This window comes from Nestor notabilis, unplaced genomic scaffold, assembly GCF_000696875.1.
Source record: "Nestor notabilis isolate BGI_N333 unplaced genomic scaffold, ASM69687v1 scaffold15028, whole genome shotgun sequence".
NCBI lineage: Eukaryota > Metazoa > Chordata > Aves > Psittaciformes > Psittacidae > Nestor > Nestor notabilis.
In genome coordinates this window covers 1-26,331 of record NW_009940707.1, presented here as the reverse complement: position 1 = coordinate 26,331, position 26,331 = coordinate 1, and the positions used below count along the sequence as shown (strand labels likewise).

Sequence of the window (26,331 nt, the reverse complement as noted above, 5' to 3'; positions counted from 1 at the left end):
AGGCTGACAGTGTCCTTGCACATGACTGCTTTACAGCATCGTTAGATTAAAGCCTGCTTGGCTGCTGTTCTTCCTTTTTCTCCTCTGAATCTTTAATGTTACATCTTCCTTTAGGATCCAGTGCTGCCTCAGGCTGGTTATTTCTCTTCCCTCCATAGGGCATTATGTAGTCCTGTTTAGTGTCTGTTAGGGAGTTTACGTGCCTATGAATCAAATGCTGCTATGCTTGCAGCATAGTAAAACATACTTTAAATGACTCTGCTTACATCTCAAGGAAGGCAGCATGGTGGGATAGTCACATTGCATAACTGGAGGTGCTAAAATTGCGCTGTAGCTCCACAGTGACTTTAGCTGTAATGGCTGGCTCACAGTCCAGTCCTCATTCTTGCACTGTGGCACTTCCTTCATGCCATCTTTGGCTCCTCTCTGATCCTACACTAAGTTGGTTTGGCACACTGAGCTGGAAAAAACCTGACATGGCAACAAAAGGAATAAAATTGATTCATGCCAACAAAGCCAGAGGAATTTCAGAGTCAAAGCCAAGGAGGTGGTGAGACCATGCAGGTGGGACTGTAGGGACATATTTAGGTGCCATTTGTTACCTGACAGCTCTTGGATAGGCCCAGTGGTCCCCTGAAACCTTGGTCAAGTCCAGAAGGTAGCATCTCTTGGGGAGAGATGGGTTCCTGCAAGGGGAAATAACAGCACAGCGGCTGTTCTGGTGGGCAGGAATCCGTCTCTCCCTGTGGTGACAGAAACCATTTAAGGACTGTAGGCACCTAAACTGTTTGATTATTGCTCCCTCTTCTCTCTTTCCCATTACAGTCATTTTAACAAGCTGTTCACCACCAGCAGGTTCAGAAATGATAACTGTAAAAAAAACCCTGTTGTCTGTAAATACTATTTCTCAGTCCGCTAACAGTAAACTTGCATACACTTGCTCATTATTCAGCACATCTATGCTTTCGGTCTCTTCTAATCCCAGCATCTCCAACAGCATCTGCAGAGAACAGAGCTGCTCAAGGTGTAGTGTTTTTGAGACCAGTTCTCCTTCATTTGTACAGTAGTGAGATTTCTAACATGTTGCCGTGCTTGAGTCAGAGTGAAATTCTCTGTGCTATGTGATACAGGAAAATAAATTATCTAGGTGGCCTGGCACCTTCTGTGGGCTCCCCAGCTTACTAGTAAAATATTATTGTTGTTATGTATTATTTGATTTTATCCAGTGTAGGTATCTGGATTGATAAATTAGTCTGGGTTAATTGGTCACTTAGACCTTGAGCCTGCTCAGGCTCTGTGGTGTAACTACAGCCTGACTTGGCAATCTGGGTTTAGAAACGTTGGACCCAGAGATCTTTCTCTGTCCTGTCACTCACTCTCATGTGATAATGAGAGACTCTCAGGTCCACAAAACACACGTCTACTTGTGTGTGTATATATATATATATATATATAGGGGTCTGTGAGAGATCAAGCCCAAGGAATATTCTGAGGAGAGCTGTATTCTGAAAGAGATTTGTTTCAGACAGCTGATAGCCATTTACTGCACACTCTGAAGCAGCAGATGTTTTACTCATGAGCTTGTTAGTTAATATATATATTCATGGCCAGGTAATCCTTCCTCTTGTGGTACTTAAGCAGCTGATCTCTTTCATCTCTAGGTCTGCTAGCCAAGAACAGTGACAAAGGGATGTGTATTTACCATATAAAGCCTGGCCTTCTAGATTTTGAGTTCTATCATTTTAGGCAGGAGCATCATCCTTCTCTGAGCTTCTGGACAGCTAAGTTTCAAAGGCTGCTGATTTCTCAGGGTACTGTGGAAAAATCATTTTGGCCTCTCAGCTACAGCACAAATGACTGGGCAGATTTATATCTATTAAACTTTGTTCCAGACTTTCATAAGTATTTCCTAATTGGCTCTAAATTATCATACTGGTCTAGTAGAGCATGAAACAATCTGCAGCATGCCACTAGACAGAGGAACTATTGCAGTTACTTAGTGGTCTCCTTTCATAAAGTTGCATTTCAGAATACCTCCTATCCTGGGAATGCTGGCTCACCAAGGGAATGACCCTGGGGCCAGCTGGGGTAGCAGCCTGTCAGTATGCTCTCCATGTCCAGCAAGTTCAAGCAATATGACAAGAGCTTAACACGATGGGAGTACATCAGCTTGGGTTTGCTGTAGACCAAGGAGTAGACTTCATACTGTGATGTATAATTGGCTGAGCTCACGTTCCTGTGTGTGCGAGCAATAGCTGCCCTTTTGTGGTGGGTGTTGGCAAATACTGGTTTAAGGATGAAAGCAGCCTACCTGTTAAATACAAGAAGCAGTGACATCCTCATGTCATCAAGTAAATAGTCAAAGCTGTCCTTTGCTAAATCGTGACAGAGCTTCAGCAATACATCGGTGTTTGTTGCTGCACCTGGTACTGCTGTGCCTTGTCTTTTTTTTTATCCCTCTTTTCTCCAGTGAGGGACAAAACTCAGTTGCATGGTGGAAGTATTTAATGATCCCACCATGAATTCATGGTATCGTAGCAAGATGCCATTAGAATGGATCATGCTAATGGTTGTGACAAGATAGTCTAGTCTAAGACAATATTGCTGGTTTTGAATTCCTCATGATTCACTTTAGTCGCTGACAAGAGGAGCTTCTTCTCAGCAAGTCTGTAGTTAAACAGCCTGCTGGACTTCTTAGCTCATGGCTTGGCTGTGAGCTGAGTCCCTAAGGACACCTCCTTGGTGTATTTATTGCTAGTGCTTATGGTGCAAACCCATTCTTAAATTCTCACAAAACAGAAGTTTAGCAGCTGACATTTCCGCATGTTTGATATGCACATTTTATATAGTAGCTTCATATATATTCTTTATGTTGATATTTTTAATATTTTTTTTCTTTGAGGTTCTAATTAAAATTATTTAAGATATTCTTATTTTATGCTACCAGAGTTGACTGTGGGGGAAGTTACATAATGTCACCTAAAAAACTAGTGGTACAACCCAAAATCATTTTTAAGGGTATCATCTGACTGATTTCTCAATGGGTACTTTCGTTAGTCATTTGGACACTTGATTCTTAGATGAACGTTTCTAAGGTGGGTCTGAGAGGCCACCTCTGCTTCTGATTTAGTTCAAGATCTGCAAGCGGGAAGGTGGGAGAATGGAGAGGTTCTACACAGGGCTGCTCCTAAGGGATGGCAAATGCATGGTTTTATTTCAGAGACTGTTCCACGTGTCAAAAAGGTAATTCAATAAAGTTTCCATAATAGCTTTTGCCCAGAGGTTTCACTGTCTCTTAAAATGTGTGCATTAATCTTGGTTCCATTCTTTTCAATGCAATTGTGGAAGCAGAGCTTATCCCCCCTTGGAGCTGGTATAATTGTGCTCCTCCACATGCGCCAGGCTCTGCGTGAAGCTGCTAGTGTAGGCTCTGCTACTGCTGTTCCCAAAAAGGTTCTCTCAGATTTTCTGTTTGCTGAACTTATTTATGTTTTCAGATGTGAACTTGATATTGTCCGAGTAGAATGTGTGCAGTGTAACATAGAAGTGTCTCTGCGCAGGATTTAGGAGGAGGCACAGAAAGCCCCTCAAGCGTGTGTGTGCTTTATTACAGAAAATCAAGATGAATTTGTATTGTTGAGTCATCTGTTACGGCTGATTTAATTTGTACTTTGTTTTCATGTTGTAAGTGCCTAATGATTTTTTTGTCAAGGAGGCAATGGTTTCACTGTTAAAACACGTACTTAGAATTCTGCACTTGTTACCTGTTCTGTAATAGAATATTTTTGCAGTTTCTGTTTGGAAATAAAGACTTATTAGGCATAATTGTGATTTATTTTTCTCTTTTTTGAATTCCTGAGAGTTAACAATTAAAAACATGTCTCCTGAGGCACAGCAGCATAGAAAATGCATTAGTCTGATTCCTCTACAGCAGTGCTAGCAACGGACAGTAGAAATACAGATGGGTCCTTAAAATTGTAGAAGGAAAAAAGCGAGCTGTGCTTAAAACAGGTATGGGGGAGGTGTGCATGTGTAAATATATATTGCTTAAACAATACTTCCATGTAATTGCAGTCTTTTCCGTTCCACACAGTTAACTGTCTTCTTTTGTTACTTCTAATAACTTCAAATAATTTTTTAAATTATTTATTGAAGAAAAAGCAAACAAGGAAAGGAACCAAACAATAAAAATAGTTATTACCTTCAAAAACCATCTCTAAAAGTAACTGAATACTTTGAAACAGTGATTAACTGAAAATATTAAACAACTGATACAGAAGTTTTTCGTACAAATACTGACCATGGGTACATGTCTAGTAAATGTGCATCTGGTATAGACCTCTAGATATGTTTTAGTGGATTATATGGATTTTTTTCTTATTATAGGTTTTGGTCACATACACAGATACTTGAGTGAACAAATTTCAAACAGATGAATTTCAGATAAATCATCTTCCCTCAAAGTGTTTAATTTTGGCCAGAAGAAGGCCGTATAGTTTCTGTGCTGCTTACTGTGACATCTCCAAATAGAAGTCCATTGTTTCCTCCAATTAGGTCAAACATGTACATGCAGCTGCTTTGTGATGTGGACTGTTATCCTTTAGGGCCCTCTAGGGACTGAACTGCAATTGCCAAATTTTATTACAGCCAGACAGAGGATTAAAACTGAAGGGTTTTATTTGGCCTCACACACCACCAAGTGGCTTCTGCCCAAAGATTAAGATCTGGATCTTTGTGACCTTCCTTCTTCCCGTATAGTATGAGTCTTTCATAGATGATCAAAAGCAAGGATTTTCTTTTGTTCGTTGTGCTGACAGCTGGAATTGCATATGAGTGATGCAGATGCAAATGGGTCCACATAATCAGAGCAGTTTCTAAAGCAAAAGTGTGATTTCTGCTGTGGAAAGGAAGTGTCTTTGAATAAGATTAACCGTCTCAAATACTTAGCTGATAAATAGCTACGTGTTATTTATTGCAGCACTGCCTGGTGATAGGGCTGCTCGGTCCAGGTACAGAATAAGTGAGTGCTGCCCCAAACAAAGCATTGCCTTTTCCTCATCCCCTGCTTGGAAGGGGAGGAGTCTGGGAAAGTTTGGCTGGGCAAGAGGAGAGCAGAAGGAGTATGCACTGAGGTTATGCTTGTCAAACAGCTGTAGTACCTCTGATCACATCAAGCACACACCATTCTGCTAGGGGCAGGGCATCTCCCATGAAGATGGCACTCCTGCTATGGGAAACACATGGCCACTGCTGTTAGAAGAGGTTAAGAAGGAATTTTCCCAGGAGCAACAAGATTGTCCAAAGCCAGGTTAGGTTTCTTCCTGCCTCAAAATGCTGTTAGGTAAAAAGTGTCGTGTGAAGACCTTACAACATGAGGACATTGGGTTAGTCCAGGAGAAAAGAATGGACCCACAGCCATGGCAGTGCGTGAGGGGAGCTGGGGTCATGGTCTCAGCCAAATGGGCTGAGGACAATCATCAGCTTTTTTAGAAGAGCAGGGAGACCGCCTCCTCCTCAAGGATCCCGGTGTGCCCCTGTTCTGGTGTCTGAATGTGTCTGGGGCTGGAGATGCATCTCTCAGTTTTAGCTTGTCTCTTCCATCCTGTATCAAGTGTTTGTGTCATCCTCACTCTGCGGCCAGACCCAATTAATAGTGAATAGGAGTGGTGAAGTCTCACAGCCTGTGCAGACTGATAGATGAAACCATCTGCTTAATGGAGATACCATAATGAAAGCATTAGCTCTTAAGTATACAAATGCAGATGAAACTCTTTTATCATGTAAGTGAGAAAAGCGAGAGCACAGCACTCTCTGAATTTAAGCTGCTGTCTGTTTTCTGCAGCGTAAGGAACCAATGCTGAATTGGTGCAGAAACTCATGTGCTGCCACTGTCGATGGAGAAAGAAATGCTGGATGTGCTGGGAAAAGGATATAAGTAATAGAAATGGAAAAACTTTTGTCTTCAAAATTACTTTATTAGGTATTCTGAGAGAGTTTTGGGGCAAAACCAATCTGACTGAATTCTGAGTGAAGTGCTGCTTGTGTAACTCCAAACCTGCAGGGGCATTACTTGCTTTTGTTTAGCTTTTATTCTCCTCTGTAAGGGCAATAATTGCTCTTGTATTATGTGTGGAGTTTTGACAGCATAAAAATATGCAGTAACAGCCCCTCAATTTGAACTGCCTCTCTAAAACAGATCCTTCGCCTTCAACAACCTGCATTGTGTAAAACCTGCCATAAGCCCAGACAGGGCCTCAGGAGCAGGCTGCAGCCCCGTGTTTTCTCTTCTCAGGCATAGCCACTTCCTGCTGGCTGCCACTGACCCCCACCAGAGCCCCCCAGCAGCTGGGTGCCTAGGACTCCTGCCAGGCAATTGAGAACCATGGGTCTGAATCACCCATAGGAGAGGAAGGAGTTGAGCTCAGTTTGCTGCCTCGGTAATGTTCTTGGCAGCAGAAGGAAATTGCCTGTAACTCATCTCACCAGCCACAGTCTCCAATTCAAGGTAGGCTGACTTGTATTATGAAGTAGAACAGAATGCTTCTTCATAGTCAGGGTAACTACTTCATATATAAATTTTTACATCATAAACACCTAAACTTATTAGGTCAGTCCCATCATTCCTGTCCTACCCTGTCCTACCCTTTCTCTATCTACACTGAAAGTTTTTTAACAGTGTGTTAATCATAGAGCTCTGAACTCTGTTGGCCCTGTTCCCTCTGCTATAATATAGATAATAATTTCTAGGATGAAATCTCCTTTTCTGAATATATTTAACATCTTTCAGAAGAGTCTAAAATAGAAACTCTGAGAACATTAACTTAGAGCACTTTTCAAGTTCATCTTACTTGCAGTCCATTTAAGTGAAGTGACAACTGAGGTGTGACATGAAGTAATTATACTGATTGTGTTGTATGTGCTCCACAGGAGCTGAATCATTTGCTGAGGATATTAATTTCAAAAGCCAGACAGCAAGAGATCAGCTGAGAGGGAAGATCACTGCAAAGTGACCTCAGACCAGGGGAAAAGAAAAAGAAGAGTTGGGGATGTGGCCCAGCGCAGGAGTTCAGTGCTGTGTAGTCTAACAGTGACCTGAAGTAGATATATTTTGACACCAAAGGTGGAATGCAGATACCATCACTGTAGTTGAAAGTCATCACTGTAGGTTCCCTTTATGATCTATGGAGGGAAGTAGAGAATAATTAATCATCTGGCTTATTTTAGGTATCTACATTAGGATGTGATAAATCATGCCATAGATTCCCTGGTTTATAAAGAGAGTAGTTGGGGGGTATATAAAGATTCCCTGATTTATAAAGAGAGTAGTGGGCTGAGTAGCTGGGCTGTGATGTCTGTAGTTCAGTGGTCCGCTCTAAGGGACAGTGTCGGTGAAATGCAGGTACAGCCCCAGACTGAGCTGCTGTCTGCCTTATTCATACAAAGTCATGGACTTGTCTATGGCCTGATCATTACACCCAGGCATTACACGTCATGACCAGGGAAACGGTAGCTAAGTAGCTGAGCATCACTTAGAGACAGCATATAATGAGACCAGGTTGATAAGGATTCTCTGAAATAATCTGTACCTTTGCAAATAACAAACATAGCAAGCTTCATTTATTTGATCTCTGAAAAATTTTCACAGGCACAAGAAGTTAATCAGGATGTAAAAGCTCTTTATCAAATGTTCACTGTTGAAATCACTACTGGATTTGTGTACTCAAACTGTTGCACAGCCCTGAATAGATTTATTAAAAGTAGCTTAATCCGATTGGTTTTAGCTTAGTTCTGCAGTCTAGCAGTGCAAGTAAAACTGCTTTCACATAGGGATTGTCACTGCTTCCCTTGGATAAATCATTAGCAAGACATAAAGTAACTATGAATCTGAGGGGCTTTGGGACCCATGGGCTAGATCTTCCTAAGAGAACAAAAACTGGAGGTAAGTAATAGCCAGTTCTCAATGTAATACAACACTAATGAAGAGGATGTCATGAAGCTTGACTGGGCAGCGTATTCCTTGAATCTAGATATCCATGCTTACAGAAAGAGGTAGGCAGTAGCAAAAGTAGCAATGATTCTGTGCTCACAAGGACCTCCACACTCAGTCTCTTCCACATGGCTTCATCTGCCATTTGCCAGAAAAAAATGACAAACTATTTTAGTTTCACTGAAGTGATGATTTGACCAAGACACAATGTTTTGGCACATCCACCCCAAACCAAAAGTCTGTAATTGTCATGGTCATCTCTGCTCCTGACTCATAGACTTCATGGAAAAACACAGAAAGTACTTGAGCTGAAGGCCGTCAGCCTCTGAGCACATCTAAGGATCCCTGTTCCCTTGTGGTTTTGGCCACTAAGGCTCAGCCTGTGCTGAAGAGGAGACTGGCTATACAACCTGCCTCAAGCTGACCATCTGGTCTGATACAGCCTTCTTTTGGAGCCAGTGGACTGTTGAAAACGGGCCCTTTATCCCATCCAGCACAGTGCCGTTGTGTCTCAGCTGACAACAGAGAGACAACTTGAACAAGAAGTTTAGTTTTCTGACAGCTAAAGTAAATGAAAGGGTCACCTTGCTCACTGATCATGATCGTATCTTTGCATGGTGCTGTTAACTGCATCAGTACTCCAGCCTCGGCAGCACAGGCACCATCCTCCGGTCTTCTATGATGGTGAGAAGGGATGCTAACCAATTTGTGGCCATCAGGAATCTTTTCTTTCCTTTCCACGCACCTGGAAATGAGGCAAGACTTTGCAGTTCAGAGGGAAGGATGCCTTTGTAGGGATCTTTCCTTTCTAATCTCTCTGTGAGAGAGCAGAGAGTGGTCCCTTCATTTCTCTACAGCCAAGCACATCTGCTACTTTCTCTTCAAAATGGGGACAGCAATGCTTGATCATCCTGCAGTAGTGTTAGGGGGGGTAAATACACCTCACCTTGAGACCCAGTTATATTCTGTATGATGGAGACCATGTATGAACTGCAGACAGAAAGCTTTTCCACCCTAAAAACTGCAGTTTATCTCTTGCTGCTGTTTCACAGCTTGATCTATGCTTGGTTGGCCGTGACATAAAGCACATCTAGACAGATTAGATGCATAGTAGCACTATTATGAAATTTGAATTACAAAGATCAAAAACAAATCAAAAGAACAAGGAGAGAATTTAACATTTTTGATCAGCCTTTCTCCTTCACTTTCTTCCTATTTAATTTCAACTGGAGCTGTTTCTTTCCTCCTGCAGTAATCATCCATCCCCAAGAAGTGAAAATACACTTGCAAAACTAATAAATGAGAATCTATTTGCAAAGATATTTATTTATGTGCCTGGCACTTGAGGGTATTTAGAGGGTAATCTCAAACTGTGAGCTCTGCACTGTGTAAATTTAGAAGTGATTTTTCTAAATGTCAAGTATTTATTACATGAAAAAAACATTTGGAGTGCAGAGCAGGTCCCTAATGATACACGGTGCATTTGGGGAAGGACTTCTTGGATGAACAGAAGTAGTATTTGTGAGATGAAAAGCAAATCATCTATTTGAAATTGCTTTGTGTACACAGAAAGGAGACTGAACAAAGGTAGAAGACCAGCCCAGTATTCTGCTTTGTCTCATGCATAAAATAGTGGTTTTCAAAACCTTTTATAACCAAGCCTATGCCAATCTCTTTTCTGAGTCCTGTGGCACTTCTACCTCCTCTGCCTGGATTGCTGCTGTCTCCTTCTCACCCCCTTAACAGCCCCAGCGGGCTCTGTCCAGACCGCAGGCAAATAAACCCTGCAGAATTTATATATGTAGTATTTTACCCACACGATACCTTGCCTTAATGTCAACTTATCCCAAAGTGTGAAGTAGCAAAGTACAACTCTCCAACCGGAGTCCGATGATAAGGAATTTAAAGGACTGTATCTGTTGTGAGAAGCCTGTGATGTCTGTTGTTTTGCTTGCAAATACCAGCCAGCCTGGAGAGCTGCAGCACTATGAGAACCATCACAAGCAAGGGAAGGCTTCATCTGCTTGTTCTTCCTGATCAGGGCAGACACCCTCTACATCAGGCACCTCCTTCTTCATGGGTGCCCTGGGCTGAGGCTGCCCCAGCTATCCTTCCACACTAAGTCCATGGCTGGGGGAGGTAGGATGGGACAGATGGTGCCAGGACTCCGTGTGGGGAGTGCTGGTTCATCTGATGACAGTCAAGTCAAGGTTCGTGGATAGGGGCCCTGTGTTTTATTAGTCCATCTAATAAAGTTGTGGGAAATTGAAAGGCTTTCATCTGAAAGCTCTTCTCATGTCTGAAATAGATGCTATGAAGTTCAAGCAACTGCTCCAAGTTTGATTAGGTACGTAGGAGCTTCACTACCTAAAGGAAAGGGTGGCTAGATAATTATGGGTTAAAGGAGAGAAATACTAAGACCATTTCTTGCAAAGGACAGAGGGAGAGGAACACTTTACAGCCTGTGTGGAAAGTGAAGAGGTTAGTGGTGAAGATGATGTAGCAGTTGCATGTACTGAAATCAAGCCAGGAAGGAAAAAAACCCCAAAAGTCCATTTCAATCAAGCAGAACTTCAAAAGGGAGCTTCAAATGTGGACAGCAATAAAAAAGAAGTAAAAAAAAAAAAAGAAGCTAAAAGATTGAAAATTCTGGGAAGTCACAAAGAGACTTTTTGTGATACCGTGTTAAACTGAGAACTGCCTACTGGCTTGTGAAAAGCCTCTTACAAAGAACAAGAAAAGAAAAAAACCTCTCAAAAACCTCAGCCCAATTAAAAAAGACAGTGAAGGGAACTACTAAAACTTGACGAAAAAGTCTTGTCCAAATGGGAAAACCTTGCAAATGAAAAGTAAATGTCCAGCAAGATGAGTCAAACACCAGTTCGAGAGACAAGTTGCTAATAGAAACCACTTTCAGACACATCCAAACCATGATGTCTCCCAGAAATTCAGTCAAGTGAGACAGTCAAGAGATAGAATTACTCAGCAAAGATAAGGCCATAGGAAAAAAACTGGCTTGAACACAGCTAATTAAGAACAAGGTGAAAGAGTCCCCTGTGACAGATGAAGAACAATCTCAAACTGAAGAGATTTTGAAACAAAACGGTACATTGACAGGTAAGAAGACAGGATGGCAAACATCAAATGGCTCTGGAGTAACTCAGCATGAAACTGCTAGCTTGCTACTTGCAATGTGTCTGGTGTCAGAGGGATAGCTAATGGCCATTATAACTTCAGACTCTTTAAAAAAGGCTCCAGGGTGATGCTGAAATCTATAGAGAAATAAATCTGTAATAAAAAAGGTTTTATCAGGAGGAACTGTAAGAGCAGCCGTGCTGGGTAGGATTCCACATGCATTTTTACCCAAGGAAGTCCTGCCTCCTGAATCTGGTGGAAATATCTATAGCATTTCACTAGCTTTGTGGGTAAGGGTGATGCAGACAGAGGATTTTGTCAAAAGCTTTTTCAAAATGATCACTGCGGTTTCCTGAGAAATACAAAGGGCAGGTTCTCCCTATTTTAAGCTAGAAAGCAGGAGATGATGGAAGAAAAAACTGAGAGCCTTCACTGTGGAAGGAAGCTGGCACTGGGCTCACACAAGTATTTGGACTTTACTGCTCAATACATTCCTCAGTGACCTAGCAAAGGATGATTAGTAGGTTGACAAAAGTTTTCAGTTGGTACAAAATTATTAGTGGCAATCAGTATTAATACCAAGCTCAAAGCTGCAGAAGGATATCACAGTCCTGGATGACTGGGCAATCAAACAATGGATAAAATTTTATGTCAGTGGTGGCAAGTATGGGAGAAAAGAAACCTCGCAGCTCCTAGTCCTTAGGAAATAGGTCTTTGAGTCACTGTGAATAACTTTCTTAAAGCATCAGCCCAGTGATCAAAGAAGTAGGTGGGATATTTTTACCTACTTTGAAGGTAACTGAGCACAAAATAGAAGTTCCCATTATGTCACTTTGTGCTGCACGTCTTGAAAAGTGCCTGTTGTCTTAGTCACCTTGTTTTAAATAGATTATAGCAGAACTAAAATGAGAGGAAGACTGGTGAGGATTATTAAGATTACAGGAGGAGCTAGTTTTTCTGCAGGATGTGATCCTTCCTCTCTGCTCAGTCCTGATGAAAACTCTTTGCAGTGCTGTGTCCAGTTCTGAGCTCCCCGATACAAGAGAGATGGATGCACTGGAGCAAGTCCAGCCAAAGGCCACAAAGAAAATGAAGGGCTGGAGCATCTGACATAGAAGTAGAGGCTGAGAGAGCTGGGATTCTTCAGCCTGCAGAAGAAAAGGCTCAAGGGGATTGCATCTACATGTATACACCTGATGTAGGGAGTACAGAGAGCTAGGCCCTCCTCAGTGGTATCCAGTAACAGGACTAGGGGCAATGGACATGAACTGAAATGCAAGAAATTCTATTTCGATATAAGAAGCAACTTTTTCATTTTGAGAGTAACAGAACATCAGCACAGGATTTGGCCAGGATAGAGGCATATCCCACAGCTGCAGGAATTCATTTCAGACCCGTCCTAGATCACAGTCCAGTATTTTTAGCTTAAAGCAGCAGAGGAAGTGCCTTGTGCTGTGTTTGGCAGGAGTGGTACAGGCATGCACTGCTACAGCCACCCAGCTACAGGGCACTGAGGTCTGTTGGGGAAAGCTGGAAGCAGCAAACCTGTCATGCTCCAGCAAGCATCACTGAAGAAGGACTGTCAGAACAGAAATTCTGTTTGCAATTACAATGTCCAATTCGCAAAATAAGCTTTAAAAATATGTCTGAATTAGTTTACAGTAGGTGGGAGCCAGGGTGTTTTCACAGCATTTAAATACTAGCTAGGGATGGGGATGGAAACTTGGTCCACGTGTGGAGCACTTCAGCCAGCAAACCCACCCGGTACACTTTGCCATGTATAATAAAGCTGGTTATATAAAAGTGCAGGGCTTTTCTAGCATGTACATTTCTTGGACATCCATAAAATCTGTAGAGTGTCTTATGCTGGGAAATTTGGGCTTAAAATCCTGCTCCTCATTTGGAAAGATGGAAACCTGGGTCCTTCTCAGCCCTCATATGCAGCCTCAACCCAGCTGCCAGGTAAGAGAGACACACACATTCATCTGAACCACTGCTAAATTCTTTTACTGGAGAATGGGGTGGAGTTAACCATCTTCACAGCAGCTCCTGCAGTGCTGTGGATTTGTGACTAAAATGGTGTTGGTGACACACTGATGCTTTGGCTGTTGCTGAAGGGTGCTTGCACAGCATCAAGGTTTTCTCTTTGTGTCCCACTCTGTCCCCTCAATGAGTAGGCTGGGGCTGGGACAGACATTGGGAGGAGACACAGTTGGGACAGCTGACCTGACCTGACCTGTCCAAAGGGATGTCCCTTACTATACATCACCATGCTCAATCAGCTCAGTCATCAGCAATAAAGACTGAGGTAAAGGAAGAAGGAGGAAGGGTTTTGGCTTCCAAGGTGACCATTGTCCAGAGACAGCTGTGCATCTGTCTGCCTGTGGCAGGCGATGTGGGATTGCCTTGTGTTTTCCTGGGGTTCCCCTCCCCTCTTTTCTTCACCCATTAAACTGTCTTTACCTCCAGCCACAAACTTTCTCACTTTGTTTTTCCTATTTTCTCCCTATTACACTGGGGTGAGCAAGCAGCTGTGTGAGTGCTTGGCTGCTGGCCTGGTTCAACTACCGTCCTTCTTCATCCCCAACATGTTTGTTCTCTGCCAAGTCTGAAGCATCTTCAAGGGCTTCAGAATCACAGCCAGTAGCAGAGAATAACTGCAGAGCGATTCCTGGGGGAAGCTGCACCTCTTCCCTTTGCAGCTATGCCATCCCGCATGGTACACTGCAGCCTAAGACCCACTGGAGAGGAGAAGTGCTCCACGCAGGCTGCCTGCCCCTTGCAGTTCGTGTAAGCCACCACAGGGAGACAGCTGCAATACGTCTCTGGAAAACAGAACAGGCAGAAAACGCTGGAATGACCAGTTTGTATGGAAACTACTACACACTGTTAACACTGTGCAGGGATCTGGCTGCTGTGGACTTGCCCCTTTCTGAGGCACTGCGTTTGATACAGGCTGTAGCCCATAAGCTGCTTTTACCGCTGGCCATCCATGAGCTTGGGGAATGACTTGGGCTGGGTTGTGAGGGGGCCTGCTGGCAAGAGCATTGCTGACCTTATTGCAGCAGAAGGGAACTGTTGAATGAAGGATGCAATATGCTGTTGAGAGAGAGAAGGGTCCTGTGGTTAAGGTTGGAGAGGAGGTGTTGGATTTTTTTCCTGCTTCCTGGCCAAGGCTGGGAATTTCGCTCAAACCATGCTTTGCATTGGTAGCCCTCAATGTCTGAGCTTAATTTCGTTGGAACTTGGTCTGAGATCCAGACTGGGAAAGTACCTGGACCTGAAATTAGTAAGCGCCTTAAAGTGCTAACCAACCTCATACCAGACCCCCAAGGTCAGCTTCCACTTGTGAGCTTGACTGCTGCGCTCCATGGCCCCGTGTGTAAAACAGGGCTGATAATACCCCAGGGGTGTTGTGAAGAACCTTGAAGAACAGCAGAGGGTAGCCCAGAAGAAATTAAACAGTCAGACTCTTTAAAGCCAGATAAACTGGGGCAACACACAGGCAGGAGGACTGAAAATGCTCTAGCAGTGAGCAGCGGTGATTCCTAAAGTGCTGTCGGGTTTGTGCACTGAATGAGGAGAGGTCCATGAACTTGCAGCTGAAATCTGTAGCATTATGCATGAGCACAAAGGGACCAAATGAAGATTGAAGATGTAATTTTATTTTTGGCACTTCCTAATTCTGCATGTGTGGCTGCACTCAGGCAAATGTCTCTTAGAGCAGTTTATTGTATGCAAATGATTTTAAATTTTCAGTAATATCCAGGCTTCCTTTCCCTTCCCCTGTGGAAAGATTTGCAATTGAAATCTCGAATACTTACCTGCTGTTAGGACACCAGTGGGATTCTCTATCCAGCCACTCAGCTGCTCATCATCTCCAAATGTGGGAATTCTTATCTCCTGAGCAGCTCCGATTCCAACAGCTGGCATAAGCAAGCCCTGGCCAGGAGCAGGTGAGCCCCAGCAGGACATGATCTCCACACCACATGGGTCCTTGGTGACTGCCACCAGCAGCCCTATGACAGGGATGTCAACCACAAGTTTCTTCATGCTCACTGGGTGCCTAAAGGTGATTGAGAGTCTACAGTCTATGTTTTAATTGACTAATGGAGAACAGACCAGTCCCAAAGTGCCTAGTAACCCACTTTTACACCTGAAAATAAGACTTCTAGCATGAGCCTCCTAAGTGCTTTAATCACAGGCAGGTGTGGGCACCCTGCTTGGCATGGTGGGATTTGGCTCAGACCCCATTTGGAGGTTTCACACTGGGGCTGGAATAAGCAGTTCCCTATAAGCAGTTTTCTGAAGGTCTTAGTTCCTTGAGTGCTTTCCTGGCTCTGCATGAGGCACCCAGACACCTGTCAGTCTGTGGGGCAGCACCCTGCAGCATGCAGCACAGTGATGCCACCACCCTACTACTGCTGCTGAAGCTTTCCACCGTACTGCCATCAGGCCTCATCTGAAGTGTCCCGTGACCTTTAAACCTCACATGTAAACCAAGTTTTAAGAACCTCAGAGCAGTCTTGCAGCTATTTCCTCAACTTAAAGGAAGGGAAGAAGGAAGAAACAGAAGGGGGAAGAAAGACAGTGGAGAGAGGGAAAAGTATATTTGCTGTACACTGAAGCAGTCAAACTGGATGGCAGAAGAAATGCATTAGCTACGTGTTCCCAGGGGCTTGGAACATGGAGTCCCTGCTAACAGTTTCCATATTTTGCAGGATTATTAAAAAGAAAAGGAAGGGAAGGCAAGATTCTGGATAAACAAAGCAAAATAAACTAAATATGAGGACTCGATTATCTGGAGGATCAGTAATGTTTACTGTGAGTACAGTTCACACATTTGGTGGTGGTTGCTCTGTAAGCTCACAGCAGCAGCTTCATGGTGCTCACTGGAGGGTAGGAAGGTGCCTAGCCACTCTGAGGGCTGCCCCGTATTACAGCAGTTCTGAGGTTAGCTGCTGGCTCAGCACTAAGCAGCTTTCAGTGGTTACACACAGGCATAAGGCTGGTGTGCCTAGATCAAACACTGAGAAGTTCACACAGTCACCATCTGCTTTCCTTTCCACCATGAGGGTACTCACACACTTACACAGAGCGCAGGCTTTGGAGGTTTCCTGCAATCTTCCTATCCCCTTGGCAACTAGGTTTTATTTTTATTTATTTTTATTTATTCTTGTATTTATTCCCAGCAATGAAAGCTCTGCCACATGCTTCTCTCTGCTCTGAGTAACCCCAAACACAGAAGAGCCAGAAATAACTCCTTTGCTGTCCTGTCAGTGCTTGATACAGTCACTTCTTTCATCTACTGGGTGAAGCAATCAAAGGCAACAGAAAGCAGCAAGCCAAATAGCTGGTAGCAGAGAAGCAACACCTGAAAGACTATCCCACTTCAGGTAACCTCCAGCAGTCAGTGTGCATTTCAGGCAGCATGCTGTGCCGCGGGTCTCTGCCCAGAGCCATGAACAGTCCCACTGTCCCCTGACCTGACTCTCCCTGCCCACCTGCTGCCAGATGCCACCATCCAGGGCTCACACGCTGCTTCAGCTGCAAGAAATGACACTTTGCATTGGCCCAACCTTTTCAGTGTCCAAATCCAGGAAAAAGACTTCAGCAGTCTGCAACAGGCAGGACATCAGCACCTTATCTCACTCTTATCCCGAAAGGTTGTAGACACTTGAGCCTATTAAGTGTTCAAATTTATCTATTGCACATGCCTAGAGCTGTTACTATCACAGAAAGCATCTCCCATGTAACCTTGTTTGTGCTTTTTTATCATTCTGGAAGTCAATAGGTAGTAGAAAACCTGGTGTCTGTAACCTCCGCAGCAGGAAGAAGGCTGGGTTCACTCTTCACTTTTTAACATGACTATCTTACCACACTGTAGACCAGATTGAATCTGCTCTACTTTGCAGCAAGCAGTGGCTGAGGCTTGGGTCTGGGCACTCTCCTTGGAGTCACTTCTGGCCTTTCTGTGTGGAAGGCACCAGAACAAACAGGACTAGTGCAAGACTTTTCCCGCAGGTGAGCACCTAAAGCACCAAGCTGGAGAAGCACACGTTCCAGTCAAATAGGTTTGTTTGCTTTGCTGAACATCAGCCCAAGTGCAGTGTAATTGGGAAGAGGAAACTCCCCTCTGGCCTGCTGGGAGGTGGACGTGAGAGGCTGAAGTCCTCTATGAACACTTACTAGAGAAAAACGGGGCAGGAACAGCATTGCCATGCCTTGTTTGAAAAATGAGGTGCTTTTCTGCGCTGAAGAACAGCTTCAGCATTTCTCCCTGGAGGATTCAAAGATGAAACCTGCAGTCACGCCTAGGCCCCTACTTATAGGCTGCGGGACACCCATGCGTCTGAGATGTAAGAGGGCTGCAGCACCCCCCAGGCACTGCCCACCTCTTGCTTCAGCATCCTCCCTGCGCATCTCTTCACCTGGTGCAGCAAACTGGGATGAAAAAGGTGGAGTCTACTGCCCCCTCACTCCGGTGCCTGCACTGCATGTGGTTAGTCATGCGCTGGAGCAAAGGGAAGAACTGATAAGGATGAAAAAAGTAGGGGTTTTCATCCCTTTCAGATGGGGATAACAGTAAGTTATCTGTAAGAAAAACAATTTTTCTTACAGATCCGGTCCCAAGTGCTTGTGACAGTGTCTGTGTATGGAACTATTGCCATTACCATGAACAAACACTGAGTGCAATTCATGCTTTCCAAACAACTCCAGTTTGCACTTACTGCACAAAAATTGCATCTGAGTAAAAGCTTACAAGAAGCAGGCTTTGCAGGACTAATGCAGAACAGAGTAGCAATTTTTGTGGGGTAAGAGCTGTGCTGAGGTTTTGACTATGTGTTAATTTGAGAAGTACCTTTCTGCAGAAGAAAAGCAAGCTTCTAAGTGTTCACTAAGAACTTCAACCTTTCACTTCTGCCTCTTAAAGACTACAGCAGGCCAAATAGGAGCTTTTTCTTCCCCATTCTTCTGCATTTAGGCTGATGTTCAGTAGAAAACACAAAGCACAGTGGCTCTTCTTTTCTTAAAGGGGTTTAAACGCTGGAACAAAGTCACCAGTAAGGCAAATTACTCCATGCATTCCCTTTCACTATGTCTAACCCCACAGTCCAGCTGAAGCCCTCATCTAGCTTCTGTAATACACACAAGCCTTTGGGAACTAGTCTTTCCTGGAAAATGAAGTCAGCTGTTAACTTATGAAAGGTGCTTTCTCAGATAAGGGCTTGCGTGAACTACTCCACAGCCACTTAACTACTATGTTTTATACAGCTGAGTCTTCAGGTATTTTGGGCATTCTTAGCTCTTAGTAACTGGATTAACTAGTATATGAAAGCAAGATTAATTTTTATTAGCTTGAAGTATCATTTTATTCAAGTGATAAGAAATATCATAATACATTATGCATCTGCCAGTTATAGTCCATTTTAGTTGGTTCCAAAACCTAAGCAGTAAATGAGTAAGACAGTTTATCTAGTTAAACTGAAAAAACAGCAATCCACACAACCAGTACTAGATGTCAACCGTATAATAATTCCAGCATTATGGTGTTACGGCTTTCCAGAAAGTCATGAAGTTAACAAATTAGAACACATCAAGAGCCATTTTCCAAAGATTTATTGAAGTAGCGACAGGTTGCTCATACTGTGCTGGAAAAAGCAGTTTTATTGAATTCAGATACTTAAAAACAGTATTGCAGCACAAGATATTGCTATTTGTAAACTAGACTCCATTGTAAACTCTAATCCTTCAGGGAGAGTCAGTTTGCAAGATCTAAGACCTATTTCCTAGCATAATAATCTTGCGCTCATGGAAAAACTGCAGAAAGGCACTTGAAAGCTGTTTCTTCCTTTAAGACATGGACTTTTTAAATCTTGCTGGTAAGAGTTTCTCCTGCATTAATAAGTATGCATCTTCACCTCAGCTTTACTCCAAGTCATCATGATGCTGGGAAGTCTCATTAATAACCTGTTGATAAACAGAGACACTTGCATTAAGTTTTAGTAGGAAGACTGTTGGGTTTTTTAGAGGTAGAATTCAAACATCTGGTACCACAGAATGTGAAAAAATGGGTTTCAGCTCTCACTTCTGGATGAGAAGGTGTAGTTGGAAAATAGTGTGCAGACACTATTAAGCTTTGACTTAGTATGAAAGCAATATCTTGTCCCAGACAAGTACCTCTTTACTGCCACATTTTCCTTGGGTGTGAGAAATCTTTTGAGAACTTGCTAACTCAGCTGAACTTAAGTACTCACTACACAGGTAACTATTGGCCCCTTTAAGGTTTCACTATCAGATGAATTTTGCACTTGTTTCCACAAAAGCAGTTTGCTACATCTGTATGTTCAGCCATGCAGCTCAGACTGACAGATGCTGTTCTGCTCAATACTTACTAGTGTATACCGGCTGCGCTGACCAGTAAACAAACTTGAAGAGTATTTTAAGGTAAAACCAACTGTGATAGAAATAAAGTTGCCACCAACCTGTCCATCTCTAGTTTCGACAGTCTTAATTAGAAGTGTCCTCTTTGAGTGAGTGTCAACCATTGGCTGAGACTCAATGTTAGTTTCTGCAGAAGAGAATGTATTATTAGTATAGTCTAGATGAAGTACTTTCTCAAAGAAATGAAGAGTAACAGATTTTAATGTCTACTTTCAGAATCCTAATTTATATATGAAGAAATCTCCTGCTCTGAATGATAAGCTAATCTTCTCCATCTTTCTCACTGTTCCGCTTAAAGCATCTTCAGCAGGCATCTAAAGCAACCGCTCACTACACACTGATATTTAAAAGTATCTGTGCCTAGGAACAAAGGTGCTCCTCCCACCCAAGGTTAAGAAATGGCAAATAATGTAGTTATAGCTACATTCACACACAACTGCATTTATACAAGTTCAAATACTAAAGGAAATTGTCCGGGGCTCTTTTGCTAATGATAGAACAGCTGTCAACTGAAGCAGCAGAAACAGCTTACCTCTCAGGTTCAGAGAAGCAAAGGTTGGAATAGGCATGTTAATCCTGAAGGAAAAAAGGAAATGGATACAGTCAGACATGGGCACAGAGTGTCTTCTAGTAACTGCTATTTAGAAAAGTGCCTGCATGTGATTTTTACCTGCTCTCTTCACCCTCCAGCAGTTTTCTGTAGGTGGCAATCTCAATATCAAGAGCCATCTTTACATTCAGCAGGTCCTGGTACTCGCGGAGATGGCGAGCCATTTCTTCCTTCATGTTCTGAATCTCATCCTGCAGACGGCCAATAGTGTCTTGGTAGTTAGCAGCTTCAACAGCAAAATTCTCCTCCATTTCATGCATTTGGCGCTCCAGGGATTCATTCTGGAAGAGAATAATGAAGTCAAGCTCTGCTGCAGCTCAGTCACTCTTCCCCACCCTCAAGACCTTTACATTCTTCTTTTAAAAGCAAAGTTGATTTATGTTAGTGTTCTTTCTGAAAGTGCCCAGACATGTCCCAAGTTTCTCATCTCCTTATATTCCTCTTGCAGAGGTGGATTAGTCTGCTACTTGATCTGAGGTGCACTATGTATTTGTCCTACCAGGTGGCAATCTCTTACAGTAAGCCCAACACACGCAGTACAATTCAGCATGCAGGCAGTCCTCAGTGAAGGGATGTGCATGTTTACTATGCACTTAAATCCATTTCGAGCAAGCCTTTAAGGCAGACAGGTTCTAGCAACCGCAAGATTAGCACCACCTTTGCACTGCTCCTCCAGCCTTTCTTATAGCTGCAGCTGTACCCGACAGACAGGCCATAAACACTTCCAGAAAGCACTACATAAACAGTGAGTATTATAGCAAAAGAATGAATTCATCATTTATACCTTAAGGAAGACTAGTTGGGTATAGCAATCTAACCAGTGCACTGGTTAGGGCACTGTGGGCAAATTTAGCCCACAGCATCCTTTTCAAGAAGTACTAACATGCAGCTGTATTGCATGGGAGATAGCTGCATTCACATTTTTATCAACAATTAAACTGCAGTGCTTAAAGCTGCAAAAGAAAGTGTCCCAACAACTCCTGTCTTCTACTTACGCTTCCCTTAAGGGCATCAACTTCGCAGGTGAGAGACTGAATCTGTCTGCGATATTCATTAGCTTCTTGTTTGGCCTGGCGCAGGGCATCATTGTTCCTATTAGCAGCTTCGGAGAGATCTGCAAACTGTGGAAATCCCCAGCTTAGTTAGCATAGCACTTCAACATAAAAGGTATAACAGACAGTTTTTGGACACAGCATTCGAGTGCAACTGAAGCCACTACAAGCCTTAACACCCATTAGCATTACTCCTAAAATTCCTTTCTAATTGTTAAATTGACATTTGTCATTAAACCTTTCATGTTTTTTTCCCCTGCCCTGTACGTTTCCCATCTTTACACCATTTTTTTACCTATTCATTCACTCCTTTCTCCAGTATTTCATCCAACATCTGCCTCCAGGTACAAGCATAGGAAAAACTCCAAGTATGGACCCATTACTCTGATGCTGTACCTATAGCACACAATGTTTTCAGCTGCACTCTTCCTAGACTAAGAGTTTACAGCCATGGCTGTGTTCGTGTCCAGTGGAGAAATAGAGGGAACACCATGTTCCCACTAAGCTACAGCAAAGCTTTTCTGTACAGTTAGAGTGCCTGATGCATCCGAACAGATTTTACTTACTTTGGACTTGTACCACTCTTCAGCTTCCTGAAGATTCTTAGCAGCAACGCTCTCATACTGTTGGCGAACGTCACGCAGGGCAGCAGTAAGATCAGGCTTAGAAACATCCATATCGATCTGGATGTGCTGTTCCTGGAGTTGGGCCTGCAGTTCTCGGATTTCCTTAGAGCGAAGCAGACACCCAGTGTTACTACATGACAGCATATGGAACATACACAGATCGGAACTCTGAGCCAGAACCAGCGAAGAGCTTACTTGCTCACTAGGCTGTCAGTATCTAATCACAGACCTTATTATTCAGCTTACCTCATCATGAAGCTTCTTCAAGAAGACAATCTCCTCTTGCAGGGACTCAACTTTGCGTTCAAGGTCAAGACGTGCGAGAGAGGCATTGTCAACATCCTGACCAGAGAGAAGGACAATTAGCAATCTTGCAAAACTAATGTGGAGAAGTCTTTTACAGCAGGTTCAGTAGCATACAGACTGATGCTACATCTGAGCTTTTTGACAAGATAATATGAAATCAAGAGCTGTGAAAAACCTCTTTTTACCTTTTCTACCTCCTGCCCTAGCCTCAGAGACCGCTATGTACACCTCTATTGTGATTTGGGGAACTATACAGCATATAAAGTGTATTGCTGAGCATGATCAAGAGCACACAGATCACGGTGGGTGTAAACCCTGCCTGAAGAGGAAGCAGGTACTTGGGTCAGAAGCCAGCAATCAGCTCTTTTAGCTTGACTACACTGAAAAAGAGGTAGCGTTGCAATCTGCAAAATTCCATTTTTTACAGTGGGGGCTTCAAAGTGCCACCCATTTGCCTACATGCCTGTCAGAGGGTTTAATTTCTTATGGACTCCTTGGTGAGTCCATAAAAGCCCTTTGGGTCCACAAAGTTATGAAGCACACTTACGAAGTTAGTGAGGTATATATAGGAACTGCAAGCATTTACTGTGGTTCCAAGTGGTTTGACAGATCTCCCTTGAGAAAAAGAAGTTATGAGCATAAATGCAGATGAAGTTAGTCATCATTGCCTACACCCTCTCAGTAGCTGGCAAAGACTCCACCTCTTGCTGGACGGAGATAGTCTTAATCAACGGCAAAAATTCATTTAAGGCCTAACAGAAGATATGTTGTGAATGTTACACAGGAGCTGCTTAAATTAGTTCAATAACATAACACTAAACATTGATTGGTAACTTCTTACATTTTAAACATGCATGACAATTAGTTTGCAAAGGGGACAATTGTTACTTTCATATTAATTAAATACACAGCTTCCTGCTTACATTCACAAGGTAATATATCAGGGTTTCACAGCTTACTCTAAAGCTGTGAAAAAAAACTAAAAGCTATTTTGGACTGCCCAACACATAACCATTCCTAATCAGCAGTTCTCACTTTCATGGCACTTTTGAAATGAGGAGTGTTTTCTCTGGACTTCTAGAAAGCCATTTCTTGGATTCCTCTTACTCTAGGGTAAGGTTCTTGCTCCAGAAGAATTCTTCCATTTTCTTTATCCAGTAAAACACCCCAGAACTTCCCTGTCATCTCCAATTTTACACCCACACTGTTCATATCAGCTGTTTTTCAATGCAGAGACTAATGCCTTCATTCGTTTAGTCTCCTACCCCAAAGAAACTGAAGATCATTTTGGTAGGAAATTACATGGGTATGGCCCAACATGTATACACAATCAGACAGACATCCAAAGAGTTTCCAACCTATCTTACAGAAACCTACATCCTATTAATTTTTTTCAGGACAACTGAACAGATACAGGATTTTTAGGAGCTTATAATAAATTGAAAGCATCTTAAACTGAAGACACTTACAGACTGTAAGGTATGTATTTTACTGTATACCTTATCATTAAGTTAGGGAGTAAAGAATCAATGTATCTGTACTTCCTAGATGTACAGGGAAACACAGAAATTAATAAGCTACCTGTAGCCTGAGCAAACCAATTGTACGACATCCATATATGCAACTGGACTAAGCATTGATTTTATCCTAGGAGATTCTTTAATGCCAGACACATAGTTTCCAGAGTTGAGCATCCATGGTTACTTCAGAAAAACTTCATGTTAGCCAGGAGCAGACGCGTTAGACTTGTCCTAGGTTCAGGACCTATTCCTTGCTGCCAGAGTAACTGGCAAAGCTGCAGCAAACAACTTTCTCACTAATTGTGATTCTTATTTTGTCCCAAAGAAAAGACCTCACTGAGTCTTTAGCTTTATTTCACACAGCAAAGCCCTCAGCATACGAGTAAAATCACATCTCTGCTCAGGAGAAAAATTAAAATTCACCATACATATGAGTTGAACAGTCTCTAAAGCACGCAGTTTTTAGAAAAACGAAGTTTAAGTTTAAACATTTGTTCACTTTCTTTTAGAGTACTGAACTATACAACTGCTCCATCAAGGAAAAATAAACTTGATGCTACACCGGAACAATAAAGTATCTGCTGAAGTGTTCCAGATCCACGCATACAATTTACCAGTACAAGAATACAATGGTTTAATAAAAAGCTGTGCCTTATATATTTTTGGGGTTTTGTTTTTTTTTTTACAACTGGAAGTTTGTAGGATGGAAAATAAACAATGTTTTACCTTCTGTGTTCTCTGAATTTCACTTGCAGGAGAGAAATACTCATACTGAAACAAATGTTATCCTATCCTTTCATTGTAAGGAAAAATTAAATATACTGTTGTTCAAATCAAACACACTAGAATGTACCAGTTACATCATGAGCAGATTTAGTGCAGGGTTTCTACAATGATTTACAATTCTTATGCATAAGCTACACCTCAGGAGGCTAAGTAGATCCAGTTCTGATTGTACTGCACACAGAGATTTGCTAGAGGCTCAGCTCCTGAATGACTTTCCACAGTGCAGGGAGGAGCTGGATAATGAACATGGAATATGCATAAAGCCAAGTTCACTTAAAAGCCTAGAGCCTTCAAGAAATTTAATTGATGGTTTGAAATTGAGGTACACATGCCTCAAAGTATACCAATGAAGGATCATTTAAAAGCCACCCTTAAGTCAAAGGACTCTTTAACTGAATTCAGCAAGGAATCAGAACAACTTAGGTTCTCTAAAACTTAAGTGCTTCGCATAGGACTTTACACTGTTGGCTTAGCACTCAAAAAAAACACAAGCTAAAGTTAAGGCAGCATCTTAAACTGTTTTGTTTCAAACTTCTGTCCCCAGAAGACCAGCGGAGACTCTGAATTCCCAGACTCCAAATGGGAATAGGTCTCCCGGTTTCCACACATTATCTCACCGAGACACCTGCTCTCCTTCAGAGACTATAAATATACTCTAGTCAAGAGCCTTAGCCAGGGAAACACAGACAATCAAGTAATGATCAAGTGATGATTTCCTGAATGGTGACATCACTAACGTCTGTGAAGAGCTTTGAAATGAAGTCAGCCCATGTCCAGCTGGACATGGAGACGTCTGGAGATAAAGGCAATCACTTCCAGCCAGGAGGAATGCTACCAATGCCGTTTCACACCAGCAGTTTTCAGGAAGAGACCTTGTTTTGAGAAACCACATTCCAAAATACCTTCTACTCCAAACAAGACTTAATCCAAGTTGAAAGCTGGCTTTGCATATGTGAAATCCTGAGCTTAACACTTTTTGAACACTGTTTGCACAGTTGGTTCTGGCTGTCACACAGGTTTTAGTTTATCTGGGTAACATCATAACATCCCCCAGAGGAGAAACGCTAAGGCAACTTGTTTCTTATGTTAACATCTTCTTTCACAAAGGATAAATTCTGTGTTCGTAAAGGACATCCATAGGAGGCAGGCTTGCCTGCTGTGACCTCACCCCAAGGAACAAATTGCCTGCTGCTTGTCAGCAGGCAACACCCATATGAAAAAATTTAAATTTGAAACTGTTGTCCAGTCATGCACTGACCAAAGCGACTCGTTAAAAAAGGAGCTCTGGTTTATGTAAAAACTGGACCGTACACATGATGGACACTTTTGGCTAGAAATATGCTCGCACCATTACACATGTAGTAAGAATGCAGCCCACTGCACCCTCCCCTCCGACACAAAGGGATCTATTATTTCAATCTGCTGCCACCACACTTGCCATAATGCCTGTATCTGCATTCCACGGTGAATCCCATAGAAACCATTAATACCCTTCAGCCAAGCGAGCAGATGGCCCCCCTTTCACTTTTATTGGATCGGAAAGTGATTCCACATCGGAGAGCTTTTTGTAAAACAGGCTAGACTTGGATAAAACAAGACAATAGTTTCCCTCCCCGCCCTGCAGACCGCAGCATCCCCCTAAAGGAAACAGGGAGGGTTTTCGTGAGAACCGCCGGGATTCCTTTGTGCGAGGAAAGCAAACTCCTGCAGTCCCACCCTCCCGTCCCACTACCACCACCTCTCCTCCAGCTCCCGCCCTTCCTCCAGCCCCCTCAAACCTGTCTGAAGGACTGCAGGGTGTTCTCAGCTTCCTCCCTCTGAAGCATCTCCTCTTGCAACCTGGAAGGGGCGACACAGCGGTGAG

General features: G+C 42.9%; 1 protein-coding gene across 1 annotated transcript; it reads right to left on the bottom strand.

Moving 5' to 3' along the window:
* Positions 1-18,476: 18,476 nt before the first annotated feature.
* On the bottom strand, positions 18,477-26,323 carry VIM (vimentin; the record flags this gene model as incomplete). Its single annotated transcript, XM_010020493.1, has 8 exons — positions 18,477-19,093; positions 19,609-19,694; positions 20,100-20,143; positions 20,238-20,458; positions 21,173-21,298; positions 21,796-21,957; positions 22,102-22,197; positions 26,246-26,323. Coding segments are annotated over 8 exons (855 nt in total), but the record flags the coding sequence as incomplete, so codon positions are not given.
* Between the last annotated feature and the right edge of the window lie 8 nt (positions 26,324-26,331).